Source organism: Carcharodon carcharias, chromosome 32 (genome assembly GCF_017639515.1).
Source record: "Carcharodon carcharias isolate sCarCar2 chromosome 32, sCarCar2.pri, whole genome shotgun sequence".
Taxonomy (NCBI): Eukaryota; Metazoa; Chordata; class Chondrichthyes; order Lamniformes; family Lamnidae; genus Carcharodon; species Carcharodon carcharias.
In genome coordinates this window covers 24,487,639-24,506,046 of record NC_054498.1, presented here as the reverse complement: position 1 = coordinate 24,506,046, position 18,408 = coordinate 24,487,639, and the positions used below count along the sequence as shown (strand labels likewise).

The window sequence follows — 18,408 nt, the reverse complement described above, 5'->3', positions numbered from 1 at the left end:
AACATCAAGTATGGATTGCCTTATTTATTTTTAGCTGGGTTTACACTGGCATTCATCAGTAGACTGATTTGAGTGTTGGCTCCTCTGTTAAATCTAGACTCATCCACAAAATGTTTAGGTTCAGCTGTCCATGGTTCAGAGATCCTGTTGTTGGCATAAGGAAAGCAACCATAATTCGCCATGTAAATACATGAGGTCAGTCTCCCTGAATCTGAATGATGAAGTGAACACCCATATAAAAATGACTAAAGAGTTGGTTGGTTTCATATTCTGGCGAAGAATCCACCTTTAATAATTGACGTTCAGATAGGGCAGCCCTGAAGCCACATCTGCAGGATATGACTAAAATTGGATTCTAGTTTAATTTGTCTCAGGAAATTAAAATGCTCACCAACTGAAGAAAGTATCTTGACAGAATTCTTTGTATCCTCACTGGCTACGGGTGAGGTCCCAGAGGACTGGAGAATGGCCAATGTTGTTTCATTGTTTAAGAAGGGTAGCCGGGATAATCCAGGAAATTACGGGCCGGTGAGCCTTACGTCAGTGGTAGGGAAATTATTGGAGAAGATTCTTCGTGACAGGATTTACTACTATTTGGAAGCAAATGGGCGTATTAGTGAGAGGTAGCATGGTTTTGTGAAGGGGAGGTCGTGTCTCACTAACTTGATCGAGCTTTTCGAGGAAATGACAAAGATGATCAACGATGAAAGGGTAGTGGATGTTATATAGATGGATTTCAGTAAGGCCTTTGACAAGGTCCCTCATGGCAAACTGGTACAGAAAGTAAAGTCGCACGGGATCAGAGGTGAGCTGGCAAGATGGATACAGAATTGGCTTGGTCATAGAAGACAGAGGGTAGCTTTTCTGAATGGAGAGCTGTGACTAGTGGAGTTCCGCGGGATCAGTGCTGGGACCTTTGCTGTTTGTAGTATACATAAATGATTTGGAGGAAAATGTAACTGGGCTAATTAGTAAGTTTGCAGATGATACTAAGGTTGGAGGAGTTGCAGATAGTGAAGAGGATTGTCGAAGGATACAACGGGATATAGACCGGTTGGAGACTTGGGTGGAGAAATGGCAGATGGAGTTTAATCCGGACAAATGCGAGGTAATGCATTTTGGAAGGTCTAATGCAGGCAGGAATTATACAGCAAATGGCAAAACCCTTAAGTGCATCGACGGGCAAAGGGATCTGGGTGTACAGGTCCACAGGTCACGGAAAATGGCAACGCAAGTGGATAAGGTAGTCCAGAAGGCATATGGCATGCTTGCCTTCATTGGCAGGAGTATTGAGTATAAAAGCTGGGAAGTCATGCTGCAGCTGTATAGAACCTTGGTTAGGCCACACTTGGAATATTGCGTGCAATTCTGGTCACCACATTACCAGAAGGATATGGAGGCGTTGGAGAGGGTGCAGAGGAGGTTTACCAGGATGCTGCCTGGTCTGGAGGTTATTAGCTATGAGGAGAGGTTGGAGAAACTCAGATTGTTCTCATTAGAGCGACGGAGATTGAGGAGCGACTTGATAGAAGTTTACAAAATTATGAGTGGCATGGATAGAGTAGATAGTCAGAAGCTTTTTCCCAGGGTGGAAGAGTCAATTACCAGGGGACATAGATTTAAGGTGAGAGGCGAAAGCTATAGAGGAGATGTGCAGGGCAAGTTTTTTACGCAGAAAGTAGTGTGTGTCTGAAATTCACTGCCAGAGGAGGTGGTGGAAGCAGGTATGATAATGGTGTTTAAGAGGCAGCTTGACAAATGCATGAATAGGATGGGAATAGAGGGATACGGACCCCAGAAGTGCAAATTGTTTTAGTTGACAGGCAATATGATCGGCGCAGGCTTGGAGGGCCGAAGGGCCTGTTCCTTTGCTGTACTCTTCTTTGTTCTTTGTTCTTTATCTCCATGTGGCGTTATACTCTTACAGGGGCTACGTTCCAATGCTTCATTCTGATGTTTTGCAATCTGTCCATTTGTACAAGGCAAGTAAACTACGTCTGTGAATTAGAAAAACCATGCAAACTGCTTTTTATCCAGAGGTCATAGGAAGCTTTTCATCACAGAGCAATTTGTTACTGAGATTGTAGCCTGTCAAGTTTCAATATTATCATATGGGCCTGTTAATGAGAATAGACTCAATGAGCAAAAAGTTGACTTTATCCAATGAGTCCAGATGAGCAGAGCTTGTTTGAGTTCTAGGAAACTCAAATGCTAAGATTAAATTTTGAAATAATAGTTTCTAAAACGATTTGGCTGCCAGACCAATATTTCAGTAGCTTGCCAACATTTTTGGATTCAACCACAGGAGTCCAACCATACTTTTGATGCCACGTGATTTAAATGCTTTTTCCTTTAGGTCGAGTGCTATACATTTCTAGAAACATTTTCTAGAAAATATTTTTTTCCCTTCAATCCCTCCCTTCCACCCACCACCAGAGTACTCAATTGCAGCAAGTAATGCATTACACCAAACTTGAAAATATATTGCCAAACCATCTGTGGATTGTTAGAGCCAGAGTAGAGATGGAGCTAGTGGTAAAGTGGTTGAGAATTTTGTTTATCAGGCAGTTTGCAGGACTGTTGCACATTGGCATTCCAACAGAAGATCTGCACAATCAGTGCTTGATCAGGTGTTCTTTTTGGGAGCAAGATGCCTTTTAACAAAATATCCATTGACTGGGCCGCAACACTTTGTGAAAAAAATCTGTAAAGCAAGACTTGGCTCCGCAGATTTCATAATTTATTGACTGTGTCATGACGCTTGGGAGGAAAGCATGCCGTGTCTGAAAGCACTGATTTATCTGAGATGAAAACACTGAGAATAGAAGGATGTCATGCTACCTCAGCTGGGGAGATCCTTGTAAAATTACAGTCAAAACGTTTAGGTAGAAGTAGCCCATTACTATCCTACCTATCAGCTGTGGTGGCCTTTGAGACAGTAGTATGTGGGTTCAAGTCCCACTCCAGAATTTGAGCACAAAAATCAAAGCTGACTCTCCATTGTAGTACTCCACTGTCTGAGGTGCTGGCTTACAGATGGGAGGTTAAACTGAGGCCTTGTCTGCCCTCTCATAAAAGATCCCACAGCACTATTTAAAGGAGAGCAGGGGAGTTACTCGGGTGTCCTGGTCAATATTTATCCCTCAATCAGCATCACAGAAAAAGATTATCTGTCCATTATCACATTGCTGTTGAAGGGAGCTTGCTGTATGCAAATTGGCTATCTATTTCCCACATAATAGTGATTACACTTCCAAGTACTTCATTGGTTGTAAAGAGCTTTGGAATGTCCTGTGGCCGTGAACAGCACTATATAAATGCAAATTAATTATTTCTAAAATCTTGATGTATTATTAAATTTAATAAAGCTGAGTCACACATACTCACTGGAACTTGCCCAGATCTCCTTTGAAACACATTGGTTTTACTTTCCAGTTCCTTACTAATAGTCCCACCCTCCTGCTGAAAATCTGTTGTTGGAGTACATCCTCTTGTTATTGAATTCTGTATGTGATAAAAAAAATCTGAATTCATGCTCTCCTAGCCCCTCTAATTTTAAACATGTCTATAAAATTACTCCTTATTCCACTGTTCTAAACAGACAAAATCCCTAGATCTGCTAACCTGCCTCTACAACACACTCCTATCAGCTCTGTAATTAATCTCCTAGCTCTCCTTTGAACTCTGCCCAATAATTTGTTATCCTTTTTAAAACAGGAAGACCAGAACCTCTGAGGCAGATGCATCGTCATCAAGGCCAGATAGAGCTTTAGGATTATAAAAACAAAAATGCTAGAAATACTCAGGCATAGCAGCATCGTTGGCGAAGGAAACAGAGTTAACGTTTCAGATCTGTGATCTTTCATCAGCAACAATGCAAGATTATTACCACTTAATATATAGTGGGGGCAGGGGGCATGGTTATCTCGGTTAGCTGGATGGCTAGCATATAGTTCATAAAAATGCCAAAACCAGGGGTATCGGTCTCCATTCCGGCTGAGGTAGGCTTGGGAACTGTCCTCTCAAAGCATAAGCTGTGGTTCGGCAACCCTTAAATAATCGAGGATGCTACTTGGTAAAGAATACCTCTCTCCTGCAATATCTACTCACTTGCCAATTCTCTGCCCAAAGTGCTTGTTCTATTAGATGATCACTTGGATGTGTGCAGCTCCCACAACACTGAAGAAGCTGGACACCGTCCAGGACAAAGCAGTCCGCTTGATTGGCACCACACCCAAAAACATTCACTCCCTCCACCACCGACGCACAGTAGCAGCAGTGTGTACTATCTACAAGATGCACTGCAGGAATTCACCAAGGCTCCTTAGATAGCACCTTCCAAACCCACGACTACTACCACTAGAAGGACAAGGGCAGCAGATAAATGGGAACCCACCACCTCGAAGTTCCCCTCCAAGCCACTCACCATCTCACCATTCCTTCACTGTTGCTGGGTCAAAACTCTGGACCTCCCTCCCTAACAGCACTGTGGGTGTACCTGCACCACATGGACTGCAGCAGTTCATGAAGGCAGCTCACCACCACCTCCTCAAGGCCAACTATGGATGGGCAATAAATGCTGGCCCAGCCAGCGAAGCCCACGTCCCGTGAATGAATTTTTTAAAAGTAGATATTTGCACATTGGGAATATAGACGAATGATGATTCATCAATTTTGTTCGATTCTCCTATGATCATGTTTTCCCTAGTGTGTCTCATTACTCTAGCATACCCACTATGAGCTCAGAACCTGTTGCTTCCTTGCTCACTTAATGTCTCTTTTGTCTCCAAACGCCCTGAACTGTAAACTTCAATTCAGCCAAACCTCTGCTGCACACATCTGCTGAGTTATCAAGCTTTTTGACGCCCTTACTTCCTTAAACACCCATTTTATCAGATTACACCTTTTCAGTTCTTTGGGATGCTTTTCTAGGTTTTATATAAATCATTTCGTCTGGAAAATCCTAGGTTCCTTGAACAGGATTTCATCCTCATTGCATGTTAAAATTATAAACTGATCCCAACACTGACACTTGTGGCAAACACTAGCAATCAGCTACCTCTCTGATATCTCTTCATTTATCGCCACTTGTTTCTATCAATAGCCAGTTTCTAATGCAGTCCAATACATTGCCATTTATTCCATGGGACTGAACTAGATATTGGCTATCTCAAATGACCCCCTACCTATAAAATGATTTCTTAGACCGTCCCTCGGAGTTTCAAAGATTTTTTTCACACCCAAGGTAAGATTTACTTACAGGTCTATATGAAGGCTCATCCATAGACTCCTTTTGTTTCTTTAGAAAAACCGGTTTGCTACTTAAGTTCAGGCGCCTTTTAAGTATGTCAGAAGCAAGAGAAGGATGGAAAAGTTTTGGACCTTGTAGTATAGTGATGAAATATGACAGAGCAGTGGGTAAGAAGCATCTACCGCTCTTAAGCCCCCTCCTCTCAGACTTGTGTTCTGCTAGCATGCCTGGTAAGCACTAAAAAACATCAGTGAGGGAATTCACAAACACTTTTAACTCCTTTAGAACCCTCTCAAGTGAAACCAGAGCCCAAGCTTCTGACACATTTAAAGGTACCTGTGACTAAAATATATTTTTTACATAGGTCTATATACAATATACGGCACCGAAAAAGGTCATTCAGCTCAACCAGTCCATGTTGGTGTTTATGTTCCACTTGAGCCGCCTCCTATCTTTTCTTCATCAAAATCTACCATTCAAACTGTCTATTCCCTCGCCCTCAAATGCTTGCCTAGTTTTCCTTTAAATGCTCCCACAAATGGCAGTGAGATGACCAGCTCATCTGCTTCAGTGATGTTGGTTAAGGGGTAAATATTGACCAGGACACCGGGGAGAACTCCCCTGCTTTTTTTCAAAATAGTGCCACTTGGAAGATTGTGCCTTGCTTTAACATCTTTCCAAAAGACGGAACTTCCAACAGTGCAGCATTCGCTGAGTACTACATTGGGAGTCAGCCTGAACGCTGTGCTGTCCCCAAGTGGAGCTGTAATATTTCAGACATGTAATTGTTCAGATTTTTTTCTAACCTTTGTTTGGCAGGTTGCGGGCAGCTCTCACCCTTGGTGTCCCCAATGGCTTGCCTCACCAAAGCACCATCCAGTAATGCCCACAGATCCTCATTCCCAAAGTACAAAACCCATTTCTTTGAGTCCTGCTACGACACCTTGGTGAAAAAAAGGGGATATGCAGACACCGGAAATTAGTTTTTACAGCGTTTTCTTAAAACTGTAATTGAAATTAACTTCTTAAAATTTGTTTAAGGTGATTTCAGAAGATGCAGTTCACTTACCTCCCAAGAGTAAAGGCAGCTGTTCTCAGTTTCTTAAAGAGCTATGTGCTTGGACTAAGGAATAAACCATTGGCTACATGTCAACGAGATTCCTGATTCATCATTGACTTTTCCATCAAATCTTGGCATAGGTATAGTGCGAGATGATGAGAGATTGCAACACACTAAGCTCTTCCAACAAATTCCTGCCCATGACTTGGCCATGGCTACCTCTTACAGTGAGGAAATGAGTAGGCACTTCATGATATTTCGCTGAGTTTGACGCAGTCGTATCTGTTTATTCTTTCTCCTCCAGGCAGAATTGTTTTAATTATGGGTGTATTTATCTGTGTTCCCAATTACCTTTTCTCCCTCAATTAGTATTTTGTTTAAGCCTATCTTTAACTATCAGTTAATAACAGATATGCTGCCAGTGTCATTTTGATGTGTATATAGTATTTTTTTTCTAGATGGTTTTCTCTGTAATCTTATTGATAAAATTCCCAATGTTAATTTGATATATAAAAATAAAATAAAGCTGCAATTAAACAGCAGATTAGCTTTGGGGCATAAGAGAGGTGATATTTGAGGTTTTAAAAGAAACAGATTCAGATTTTTTTAATGTCACAATGAAGTCTGTGTTGACTTTTGACTTAAAAGATGCAGTTCTGATTTGATCTATGTTCCTAATCTTAGCCATGTTACTCAAGGCCACAAATAGGTTGCCTGCAGTTGTTTTTCATGCAGATGGTGGAACAAAATCAGGAGAGGATAATTAGAGGGTAAATGCTTTTGAACTGAGGGAAAGATTATCAATTATTGGCAGAATTTCATTCTGTTGAAATCTTCAATGGGTACACATATTGCACCCTATTCTATTCTAGGGTACTATTCATTCTGTGAAATTTATACCTTTTAAAGTCAGATTAGAAATAGACCAATTCTCTGTGCTGACCTGAGCAGTGAATAACCCTCCTTTATGTGGCATGCAGTGAACTCTTGCTGTAGTGTAAAGATCTTTTGTTTTTTAATTTATGCAATTTTCAGAAATCTTTTCTAATCATGTTGATAAAATGCTGCTGTATGTGAAGGTTGTGTGGACTAGAACTCAGCCTGCGGCTCTGTGACGTTGCCTAGTTATGATTACCCAGTTTAGAGGGTAGAGAAGGCATTCTGAACTTTTGTTCAAGTGGTGATCTCTCCATAGGTTTCTGTGGTGAGGGATCTCATCTGAAGATTGCTTCTGCATGTCTGTGTGAGTAGGGAGAAGTCTTTCTTGAGGCATATATGTGTGCGCATTGAGATGTCTTTCTTGAAGATGCTTTCTTCTATCGTGCCAATTTAAGGTAATATGATTTGTTGAGGGGAACCCAGAGAAGCATTTTTGTAAATTGCATAGAAATATTCCATCCAAATTATTGGTATCACTGTAGATCCCTTCTTACAGCAACATTTATCTAGCACCTTTAACCAAGCAAAATGAACCACAGGAACATTATCAAAAAAAAATTTGATACCAAGCCACATAAGGAGGTAATTAAGGAAGATAACCAAAAGCTTAGTCAGAGAGTTAGGTTTTAAGGGGCATTTTAAAGGAGAAAGAGTTTAAGAGATGGAGAGGCTTAGGGAGGAAATTCCAGAGCATAGGACCTTTGCAACCAAAGGCATGGCGCCAATTGGAGCATTTAAAATTGGGGGTGCTCAAGAGCTCAGAATTGGAGAAACACAGATACCTGAGGCTTGTAGAGTTGGAGGAAATTGCAAAACTAGGAAGGTAGGAAGTGGGACGGGGGAGGTGGGGTGTGGGGGAGTTGGAGGGATTGGGGTACTAGAGTGAGAATTTCTGCATCAAGGCATTGCCAAACTGGGAGCCAGTATAGGTCAGTGAGCACAGGGCTATTAGGTGAAAGAGACGTGCGTTAGGACATGGGCAGCAGGTTATTGGATCACCAAGTTTACAAAGAGTAGAACTTGGGAAGCCATCTAAGATTGACTCCAGTCTAGAGGTAACAAAGGCATGGATGAAATTTTGAGTGCAAATAAGCTTTTTGGGAATCTTTGTTATGCCCATGTCACCTTTGTTTCCCTGTCCTGTTTACACATGCACTTTGGCTGCTGCTCTGGACCTGAGATAATTACTTTTTCCCTTTCTTTCTTCTCTCTTAACCCTCCTGGGCCCTTTTCTCATTTCCTCTTACCCCCCTGTTCTTCATTTAAAACTTTTGTTGCCAAGCTTTTAATCACTTGCCCTAATGACTACTACTTTGGATCCCTTTGTTTGATTATGTTCTTGGGAAGCATATTGGAGCATTTTACTACATGAAATGCTTTTATATTTTACTACATTGAAAGCATTTATAAAGCATTTATAAATGCAAGTTGTCACTCATGTGACACTCAAGTTCTACTCATGTGACTGATGATGGGGGCTGTTAAATACTTACCAGCCCCATGAAGTACATGCCTCAGAAATGCAAGTGTTTGCATTTCAGAAGTGTCTGACTTGTATGACATGATTGACAAAGTATGAAAGTAAAAAGTTATGGGCTTTTGTTCGCTCTATTCTCTTCCTGCAAAAAGAACAGCTACACTCAGCCAGAGTTTTATTGCAATCAGGCTGTTTGCCAGCTGCTTGTATTACAGATATTCAGGAGAGTGGCAACACTGCACAGGTTCCTGGAGCTCATAATTACTGGCACTAATCTAGACATATTACTGTAAATGCAAATTGTTTTTGATATAGTGTGCCTTAATGTCACATGTCTTGCCCTTCCTGTAGAGTTTCATTTTGGAATTCTGTGGATGCCACAGCATACTTGCTGTCACCTTTTTAGAGCAGTCAGATGGGACAGTACAAATGCTGTAGTGTTTGACCAGTCATTCTTAAGAGCATTAAAATTCTTGGGGCTGAAATTGAATTTGAGAACTGCCAATGAAGATCTGTGGCAAAGTGTGTTTTTTTAAAAAATATTAATGGTTTTGTATACCCAATAGATTAGTGAAACCGATCATCGCAAAAACTATGTTGGCAGCATTTAGTTTTAGTAACTTTCCTTTCAGTAGATTTTTGTAGCTGCTTCTTTATATCATATCTCTAGGATGTTGGTTTTGTATTTGTGCCAATTCTGTTTCACACGTAAAATGTAATTGTAACTAAAGCATTCTGTCTTTCTTTTAAGGTTTTACTAAGTGCTCAAACATGGGTGACATGAAGACCCCAGATTTTGATGACCTCCTAGCTGCTTTTGACATTCCTGACCCAGACCTCGATGCAAAGGAGGCTATCCAGTCGAGTAGTGAGGAGACAGAAAGTCATCTGAAGCAAGCAGGTATGGGTATAGACGAGTTGTCTATGCACCATGCCATACCTGATGTCCCAGTGGTGAGTGTTATTGTTAAGAACACCAGCCGACAAGACTCCTTCGATTCTATCACTGAAAAGGATGGCCATCAACTTGGACAGAATCTGCTTCAAAATGGGTTTCGAAATTCTGATCTTACTGCTGATACCCATAATCTTGGAAATAGCTACAGCAAAATGGTCACTGCTTTCATCAATGGAGATAGTTCCAGAAACTACTCAGATAAATTTGATGCACCAAGGTCAGAAACACTGCCAGCCTTTAGTCAGTTTAGCCCCATTTCGAGCCCAGAGCCAGATGAAACCATTCAAGATGCTAGTATTATGGATAATCTTAAACGGGATGAGAGACCTTACCTTGGTTCTGTAGGCCTGTATATTTCTACGGAGAGCTCTCTGGTGGACAGTACAAGGGAGCAGCCTAAACAAGCTGTGACCGAGCTGAGCATGTTTGATGAATACTCTAAAAAACGGGAAAAAGCCAGTGAGATTAGAAACTGTAAAGTGAAGGATGTCAGCTTGGGACAAAGGACAAACTCAACAAATGTATCTGAAGAAGCAGAGCAAAAGGACAAGGTCTTTGACAAAAGTTTGTTTGACAGCTTGCAGCCCTCAAATGACCTGCATAATAATAACATAGAAGAGCCAAAGAGCAGTAGTGTTCCAGAGATGACCCTGTGCTCTTCTGTCCCACCTCGCCAGCGTCTGAAATCAGCTCATTCAAAGCTGTCATCTTGCTTAGCAGCATTGGTAGCTCTAAATGCCAAAAAAACATCAGAATTCCCAAAGGAAGAACAAAAAGAAAACTTTAAAGAATCCCTGTTAGCTTTGAAGGACGGGGTAAAGGGCAGCCCCAAAATGGCAAAGTCACCAAAGAGTCCGAGAAGTCCAATGGAGGGTGTAAAGAAAATGATAAACAAACAACCTGATAGTCCAAGGAGTGTGTCCAGTGACTACAGTGGCAAAGGATCCCCATACGTTGCAACGGGTTCACCACCAGCCATCCCAAAAGTAAGGATCAAAACCATTAAAACTTCTTCTGGTGAAATTACCAGGACTGTGACTAGGATAATGCCAGACTCAGAACAGAGCGAGTCTAGAAGTTCACCAGAACAATCGCTGACTGAAATGGCTTTTACAGAGGAGCTGAGTTTACGATCTAGCCCTGTGACCAGTGCATCATCACAGATGCATGCTTCAATAGCAGTGGAAAATGGAAAGAAGCAAATATCAGCCAGAAACTTGGCTAATGCAGTCAGTTGTTTGTCTAGTATACCTGCCAAAGTAACTGAAAATGTAGATGGCAAAAGCAACTTGAAAACCATGGCTGTAACAACTACACCACCTGAGGATGCCAGCAGTGCCATCATGAAGGTTGCTGGCATGATACAGCAGAAGCAGGCTGCAGTAAAGCACTCATCGAATATCTCCAATACGAGTCTCCTGCCAAAAGCTGTTCACCTGGCAAGCCTTAACTTGGTTCCGCACAGTGTTGCTGCTACTGCCACCGCAAGGTCCAGTACTTCGCGGCAGAGCCAACAAAAGATTGCCACCCAGGTGGTAACAGTGCCACTGGTGCAACAAGTCAAGAACACGGTTCCACAAAATAATGAATCCCCTACTTCAAATCAGAACATTGTTGTTGAAGCTTTTAACAAACTGTTAAACAGCACCAATCCTGTGCCAATTTATGCTCCAAACCTTAAACCACCTGCCAACAGTAATGTATCCATGCCAGCTCGTGGCTATCGCTGTCTGGAATGTGGAGATGCATTTGCTCTAGAAAAAAGTTTGTCACAGCATTATGAGAGGCGAAGTGTCCACATTGAGGTGATGTGTAGCCATTGTTCCAAACTGATGGTCTTCTTCAACAAGTGCAGTTTGCTTTTACATGCACGAGAGCACAAGGGCAAAGGCGCTGTTATGCAGTGCACTCAGTTACAGATGAAACCCATCCCTTCGGACCAAATGTTTTCAACCACCCCAGTGACAACTTCTGTATCATCTGACCCTCCTGCCCAGGCTGCAACTTCTACTGCCCAAGCAATTAGCAGTTTGACAGTAATTGGGATGGATAGTCCAGCTTTCAGTCACCCTGCCATGCCTCTGCGCTGTGATTCACTTAGATTAATACGTCATGGGTTAAAATGTCTCGAATGCTATCAACAGTTCCAGGATGACAGCAGCCTTGCAGGACACTACCAGCAGGTGACAGATGATGCTGAGGCACCGGTAAGTGAATTCAAACTATATAGAAAATCATCTTGTTTCATTCAAGGGGAAGATGATGCATGCAATATCATTTCTTGCAGTTTAAGAATATACTGTTCGGGCACTTCTAAGAGTTTATTTCTACTTTTTGTGTTCATCATTGTGAGGTAGCTTAGCGTTGGGTTATAAAACTCTTCCATTTAAGACACCCCGTGTCAGCATCATAGCATAGCCAGTTGCAGGTTAAATTTTCTAATCTGCCGTAACACCTTGAGAGCAGTAACATCTTAATATATCAGTATGACTTATTTCAATTTCTCATTCCAGCTATCCTGTGGTTTCTGAGTGAGATTGACAATTAATACACAGGTGCACTTTTATGTTGTCAGCTGTACCTACTAGAAACTGGATCAAGACTCCCAACTTCACTTTCCATTAAATCCTCATAGCCCGAGGACAGAAGAGATTTTCACCCCACCAGTATAGACTGGATTTTAATCTGCATGCCAAACGTGAAATAACAATGTCTAAATCCATTGTGCCCCCTCATCCCAAGGTGCTTCTGAAATGATGAGGCTTAGATTTCTGAAAACACCTCCTTAAATGAGCGCCAGCTTTTTTTTTTCTCTCGCGCTCTCTTTCGTTCCCTGTATGGTCACCCTGTACCAGGCATGATCCTCTGATCAGCAGACACTCTAATACTTGTTGCATTGTAATACTGAGTCATGAGAAGGTGCATAGCCATGGTATGAGAGGGAAAAAAATAAATCCTGTCCTCAGTGTGTGTATCCTTCAGTTGGCTTGGCTGAGATCAGCTGCTCACAATTAATAAATGTCACGACTCACTGGGGCTAGTGCGCTAATATCAAGCCCTACTGCTCCCCGAGCCAAGACACATGTGAAAAGTTTGATTAGACCACCAGATTGCCCCAATTCTACCTAACTGTTTAACTTAGGTTAACAGAATACGAGCACCAAGTTTGTAAACTTAAGTAAATAACTGTTTATTAAACTAATTGTCTGTAACCAGTGGCAAAAAAAAATGAACTGCTAACTTTTAATTCTATAACTTAAACTCTACCCCTTCTTAACCCCTATACACAAACACACACACACATAAGACATGCATTTTAAGGGTGAGATAAAACGGTTGAATAGCACCAATCCAGAGTTTAGGATTAGGTGAGTTGACTTTGATTGCTTTCTTCCAAAGTTCTTGCAGGCTGTTGTGGCTGACATGAGGTGATCTCCCAACACTTGCAGCCTGTGGTTCTCTGGTTGCAACTTGCTTTTAATGTCTCTACTTGTGATTTTCCCCTTTTTCCTCTGATGGGGGGGGTCTCAAAGGAAGCAGGATACAGCGATGTGAGGAAAAGCCAGTTAGCTACTATGGCAGGATTACTGGAGTCTTACAAAAACAAGAGAGAGAGATTTCAGGTCTTTCCTCTTTTCAGGCTGGGAGCTGATCTACTGCATTATCCTCACACATAACCTAGCCACTTGGTCAGGAGCCAATCAAAACGCCTTTGCTAGGCAATTCCCTCTTAAACCAGGTCTCCATTCCAGCACCATTCTGTCCAACCTGGCGCACACTGTTCCACGAGAAGGCAACATTGTAGATTTTCTTCTTCCTGCTCTAGTGAACATCTCTTTTAAATTGTAGCCATGGAAGTCCAATCTTAAAGCCGCAGTCCATGAAAAATAAAAATATGTTCCTTACATAAATTAGAGCCAAAGTTAAACTAGTGTTACAGATGCCCATTCTGGATCTAAAAAAGAAAAATGCTTTCTTAAACTTCAAACACAATAACAAGGAAGCCTAGGTTGATTCAGTTCTGAGGAAATGAAATGCCTGGCTTGCACATGAAAAATGTCATCATATGTTGTCGTAGTTAGGTGGTTTCCTCCTCCCACATTGTATAAAGCCCCAGGATTTAGGTCATCGTACCAGTCAGTTCTTATGCTGAGAGATTTTCCACGTGCCACTATCTAAGATACTTAAGGTTAGAGACCTAGTTCCATTTACAATGAAGCTGGTGCAATGTTGCACCTCGTGAGGCTTTTACAACATAGAAGTATGAAATCAGGTGTGTCACTATTTATCTGTAGTGACACAACAGCATGTGTGTGATAAGCAAGTGATAATGTCCAAAACCAAGAGTAATATACTATACCTCTACAGTAAATGGAGATGTATATTATTTCCAAGATACTGCCCAACTTCTTTCTTTACTCCCGAGTAATGGCTGCAAGGATTCTAGGATTCAGTGGGATGGAATTTTATTTTTTAGCAATGTATACACCAAAAAGGGCATAAGTTCAATTCTTGGTCTGCACTGAGCCTGGTTGAGAGCCTTGTAATTGATCTCAAAATATCCAGGTTACAAAGGGGAAATAAGACAAGTGTCCTGCTGTCCATTGCCATCCAATCACCCTGTTTGTTGTTGGGCAGTAGTGCTGCAGTGCATGGCTTTAAGTATCTTGCACATGAAGGACAATTCTGGAAGATGGTAGCCAGCATGAGCCACCAATCCTTCAGCAGAGGAAGGGGGTTGGAAATTGTTGGTGGGAGTGGAATAGCGAACTGTTGGAGATTTTGCCTTCACAGCCCAGTAACCTGTAGCAGGAATGGTTACTGTTTCTCTCTTCAGGGGTAGAGTTCAGGAGGCACTCCAATATTGAATGATTCTCCAGAACTGAGGGTAGGCTCAAGGGCGCTTATTCATAAATGGGCAAGCACATGCAAATTAAATTAAAATGGGGAACTCTGGTGTGTTCCCTATCATGGGGCCATATTGGATTCTGACCCCAGCTTCCAACATCTAAATGTCAACCTGGAGGATCTTGGACTTTCTCCTCAGGTGGGGACAGGAGATGGTGGGGGGGTGGGGGGGTGGATGAGGAAAATGTGCAGTCGTACCCAGACCATTGGTAAACACAGATGCCCAGGAGCAGCAAGACAAGTATTAGTAGTAGAAAATCTTAGTATTGTAACAAGCTCGGAGACTGCCACTTCCTCCCCTTGTGGAATGCTTGCCCCTCTCAGTTTTGCATAGCCTGCCAGCAGGGCCCAGCGTGGCAGCATCACCTCTGTAGTTAAACCTGGGCCCAATGATGCAGTCAGGGTGAGGAGGAACTCTGGGAAGGGTGGAAGCTCCACCAAAGCTACCCTGCCCCAAACTAGGGAGCCTAGACCAGAATGTCTGACCCCTAAAAGCATCAGCTCACTTATTGATGTAACCAACCTCATTTTTAAAGGCAGAAATAGAAAAAATATAACCTCCACTGATTTCCCCCTACCCTCTCATGGTTGATAGTGATAGTTATTCATAGAAATTGTATTATTAGAAAATAATGTTCTTTAATGCTGTTTTGGGCAGTGAGAGAAACTGACTTCCTCCTGCTACCATACAGCCCCTTGTCACACCTCCCATTGACCATTGAGGTCCGGAAAGTTGCTAACCCACTTACACCCATTGTCTTTAGTGAAAGATCATGGTTATTTTCAGCTGTTGATGGTATTCTGTTTTGACACTTAACACTTACAACTCTGAATTGGGCATCATTCCAGCAAAGCCTGAGCTGTTCAGGCACCAACGCTAGACCCAAGAAGCATTAATGTTAGCCTCTGTAAAAGAGCAAATGTGATTGTTGCAGTTTAAAGGTTAGATTACTGGAACATCTGATTTTAGCTGTATTAAATAATTGATTTAAATGCATATCATAACTGTTGTGTGTAACCAGTTAGTGTTTTTTTAAAAAGTGCAGTTTAAAGGCATCAGCATTGTTAGTGCAGTTCCCTTAGATTTTTTTTAGCTCAATAATCCCATCCCTTGACATCTCCAGCTGTGTCACCTCCTGCCAGCCAATTCCATCAGGCTTTTTTTTCTCCTGCAGTACAGCTGTAACTACACTTCAAACGTAGTTCATTGGCTATAAAGTGCTTTGATACCCTGGGACTGTGAAAGGTGCTATGTAAATGCAAGCCTTTTTGGAGTCTGACTGATCCCAGGCAGCTCTGTCAGTTGACCCCTCTCACCCAGCTCCTGTGAGTAACTCCGCCATTAGCTTGTGTAGCGTGATGGGTTTACACGTGGATATGGTTGCTGTTTGTCAAGTGATGAGAAGTTTTTGCTCACAACTCATGGGTGAAAAGTATTGTAATAATATTATGTCTGTGACATCTAAATGTATTCCTATTAGAAGGTTATGGGGGATTTTAAGGGGAATAGATAAGGCAGATAGGGAAACTATTTCTGCTGGTTGGGGGGTCTAGGACTAAGGGGCATAGACTAAAACTTAGAGCCAGACCTTTTACGAGTGAAATTAGAAAATGTTTCTACATCCAAAGGGTAGCACAAATTTGGAACTCTTCTAAACTTTTACAATATGCATGGGTGCCTGTGTATGTTTTTGTACACTTTATTAGACTTGGGGATGTAACATTTACCAATTTATGAATACACCACTTTAAAGACAGGTGTAGAATGAAATGGACTTGATATATATCTCTGTCTTTCCCCAATGAGTCTTAATTACCTGCCTCAAAACGGCATCCATTACTGCACATCAGTGCTGCTACCATTTTGATGCGTCTAGGTCAGATTGCCGATCGCAGCCAAATTTGTATAAGCATTTCTATCTATCCCCATGAACACAATATCAATTTAGAAATGCCATCTGTAAAAGACCTACCTGAAATGTATTTGGGCAAAGAGGGCACTTTCATTCACTCAGTATATGTTCAGTTGATAGCAAGATGAAAGATCAGGCCCCTGCCTCACTCATCTATCTAGTCTCCCTTGAATTCCAATTCTTTAATTTTGCTTCATTCCCATCATCCTGCACAGGTCCTGTGCCATATTATCCTGTACTTTGGAGTAACTCAAGTTGCCTTAACTTTCATTCAAACAGTTCTTTCTGACTGAGTCACTTAGTATATTGAGACATCAGTTACTTTCCACTGTGCATCAGAAAGGGAGATGCTGCAATAATTTAACTGTTCCACAAAAAACAAAAACCTGTTTTCTTCCAGACGCTTATACATTATCTTGAGATACTTTTCTTTGTCATCGTCGGCTGCCCTCGATTCGAGGATGATGTAGGGTCGTGAGTTTCTGCCATGGGTCTTCATGTGACTGAACAGGCTGATTCTTGACCCACAGATCTTTGGCACATGGAGAAGGACATCCCAAGAGGTTGTGGGATCCGAAGTGCAGGATTTACTACTTTTTCTTTCTTCTTTGCCACAGCTCTGCCTCATCATTTAAGAAGCTTGGTCTCAACTTGTCCATTAAGCTGCATTGTGCTATCACCATTCTGACCAATTGATACCAAGCTCCTCCCAGTCATTAGAGTCAGTGCCACCGTGCTTCAAGGAGAACTTGAGTCTCTTTGAAGCGTTTTCTTTGTCCCCCCGTGGGACTCTGGCTTTTTGAGTTGAGAGGACAGGACCTGGTGGGGGAGAGAGTTTTTGGCTATTTGGACACCATGTCCAGTCCGTCAAAGTTGATTTTGCAGGAGTTTTGGCTGAATACTTGTGGAGCGTTTGTACGATCCAGAGGATGCGGTGGAGGCATTGCTGGTGGAATTTCTCTAGCACTCTTATGTGTCGGTGATGCACAGTCCAGGTCTTGCTGCCGTACAGGAATATGGTGACAACTGTCCTGTCCAGTAGGACTTTGTTGTCAAACACTCACTGCCATAGTTTGTAGAAGGCTGAACCGGCAGAGCTGATCTGGTGTTGAATCTCCTCATCAGTGGTGGCCTTTTGAGAGGGGTAGCTGCCAAGATGTGGAAAATGCTCAACGTATTCAAGAATGTATCCTTCAACCTAAATGGGCCATGAGAGATTTGGCTGACCAGGTGCTGGGTGATATTTAAGTTTTTTGTTTTGACGACATTCAAGAACAGGCCAAGTTTCTTTTATGCAGATTTGAAGAGATTGAAAGTGGTTTGAAAATTGAGTGCCGAGAGTGGGCAACTATCACTGCAGTCATCCACAAATTATAGATCATTTATATCTATGGAAGTCAGTTTAGTTTGGGCACAGAGGTGACTGAGGTTAGAGTTTTCTACGTAGTTGGTATTTGACACTGACACCAGAGTTGATCTTTGATGAAGTGAATAGCCACTGTTGGCCCCCATACAATTTACAATCTACCTAACGCGCAGCTTTCCTTGACCCCAATAAGAACCTTGAAGGCACCTGTTTTAGATCCCACTCAAGACAGTTGCAGTCATATTATCATGGAGCAATTGCAGGATTGTGAAGAAGTTTCTTGTACATCCAAATCTTTGGAGCACTAGCTAGAGAGCCTCGTCATTTAGAGTCAATAGCTTTGGTCAGGGCGATGAATGCAATGAAGAGTTCCAGCTCTACCTATCCCACCCCCCCTTAAACCAGCTTATATTTCACCTCTTTTCTATTTTTCCTTAGTTCTGTTGAAGAGTCATACGGACTCGAAATGTTAACTGTGTTCCTCTCCGCAGATGCTGCCAGACCTGCTGAGTTTTTCCAGGTATTTTTGTTTTTGA

At 42.0% G+C, this 18,408-nt stretch overlaps 1 protein-coding gene across 2 annotated transcripts in view; it reads left to right on the top strand.

The window, feature by feature from the left end:
* The window catches only part of znf592 (zinc finger protein 592), a 151,354-nt gene that overhangs the window by 90,028 nt on the left and 42,918 nt on the right, over positions 1-18,408 (top strand). For both annotated transcript variants that reach the window (XM_041178615.1, XM_041178614.1), the window contains exon 3: positions 9,479-11,892. In XM_041178615.1, coding sequence (XP_041034549.1) covers positions 9,499-11,892 — 2,394 coding nt within the window. In that variant the 5' untranslated portion in view covers positions 9,479-9,498. The remainder of the gene's footprint in view (positions 1-9,478; positions 11,893-18,408) is intronic.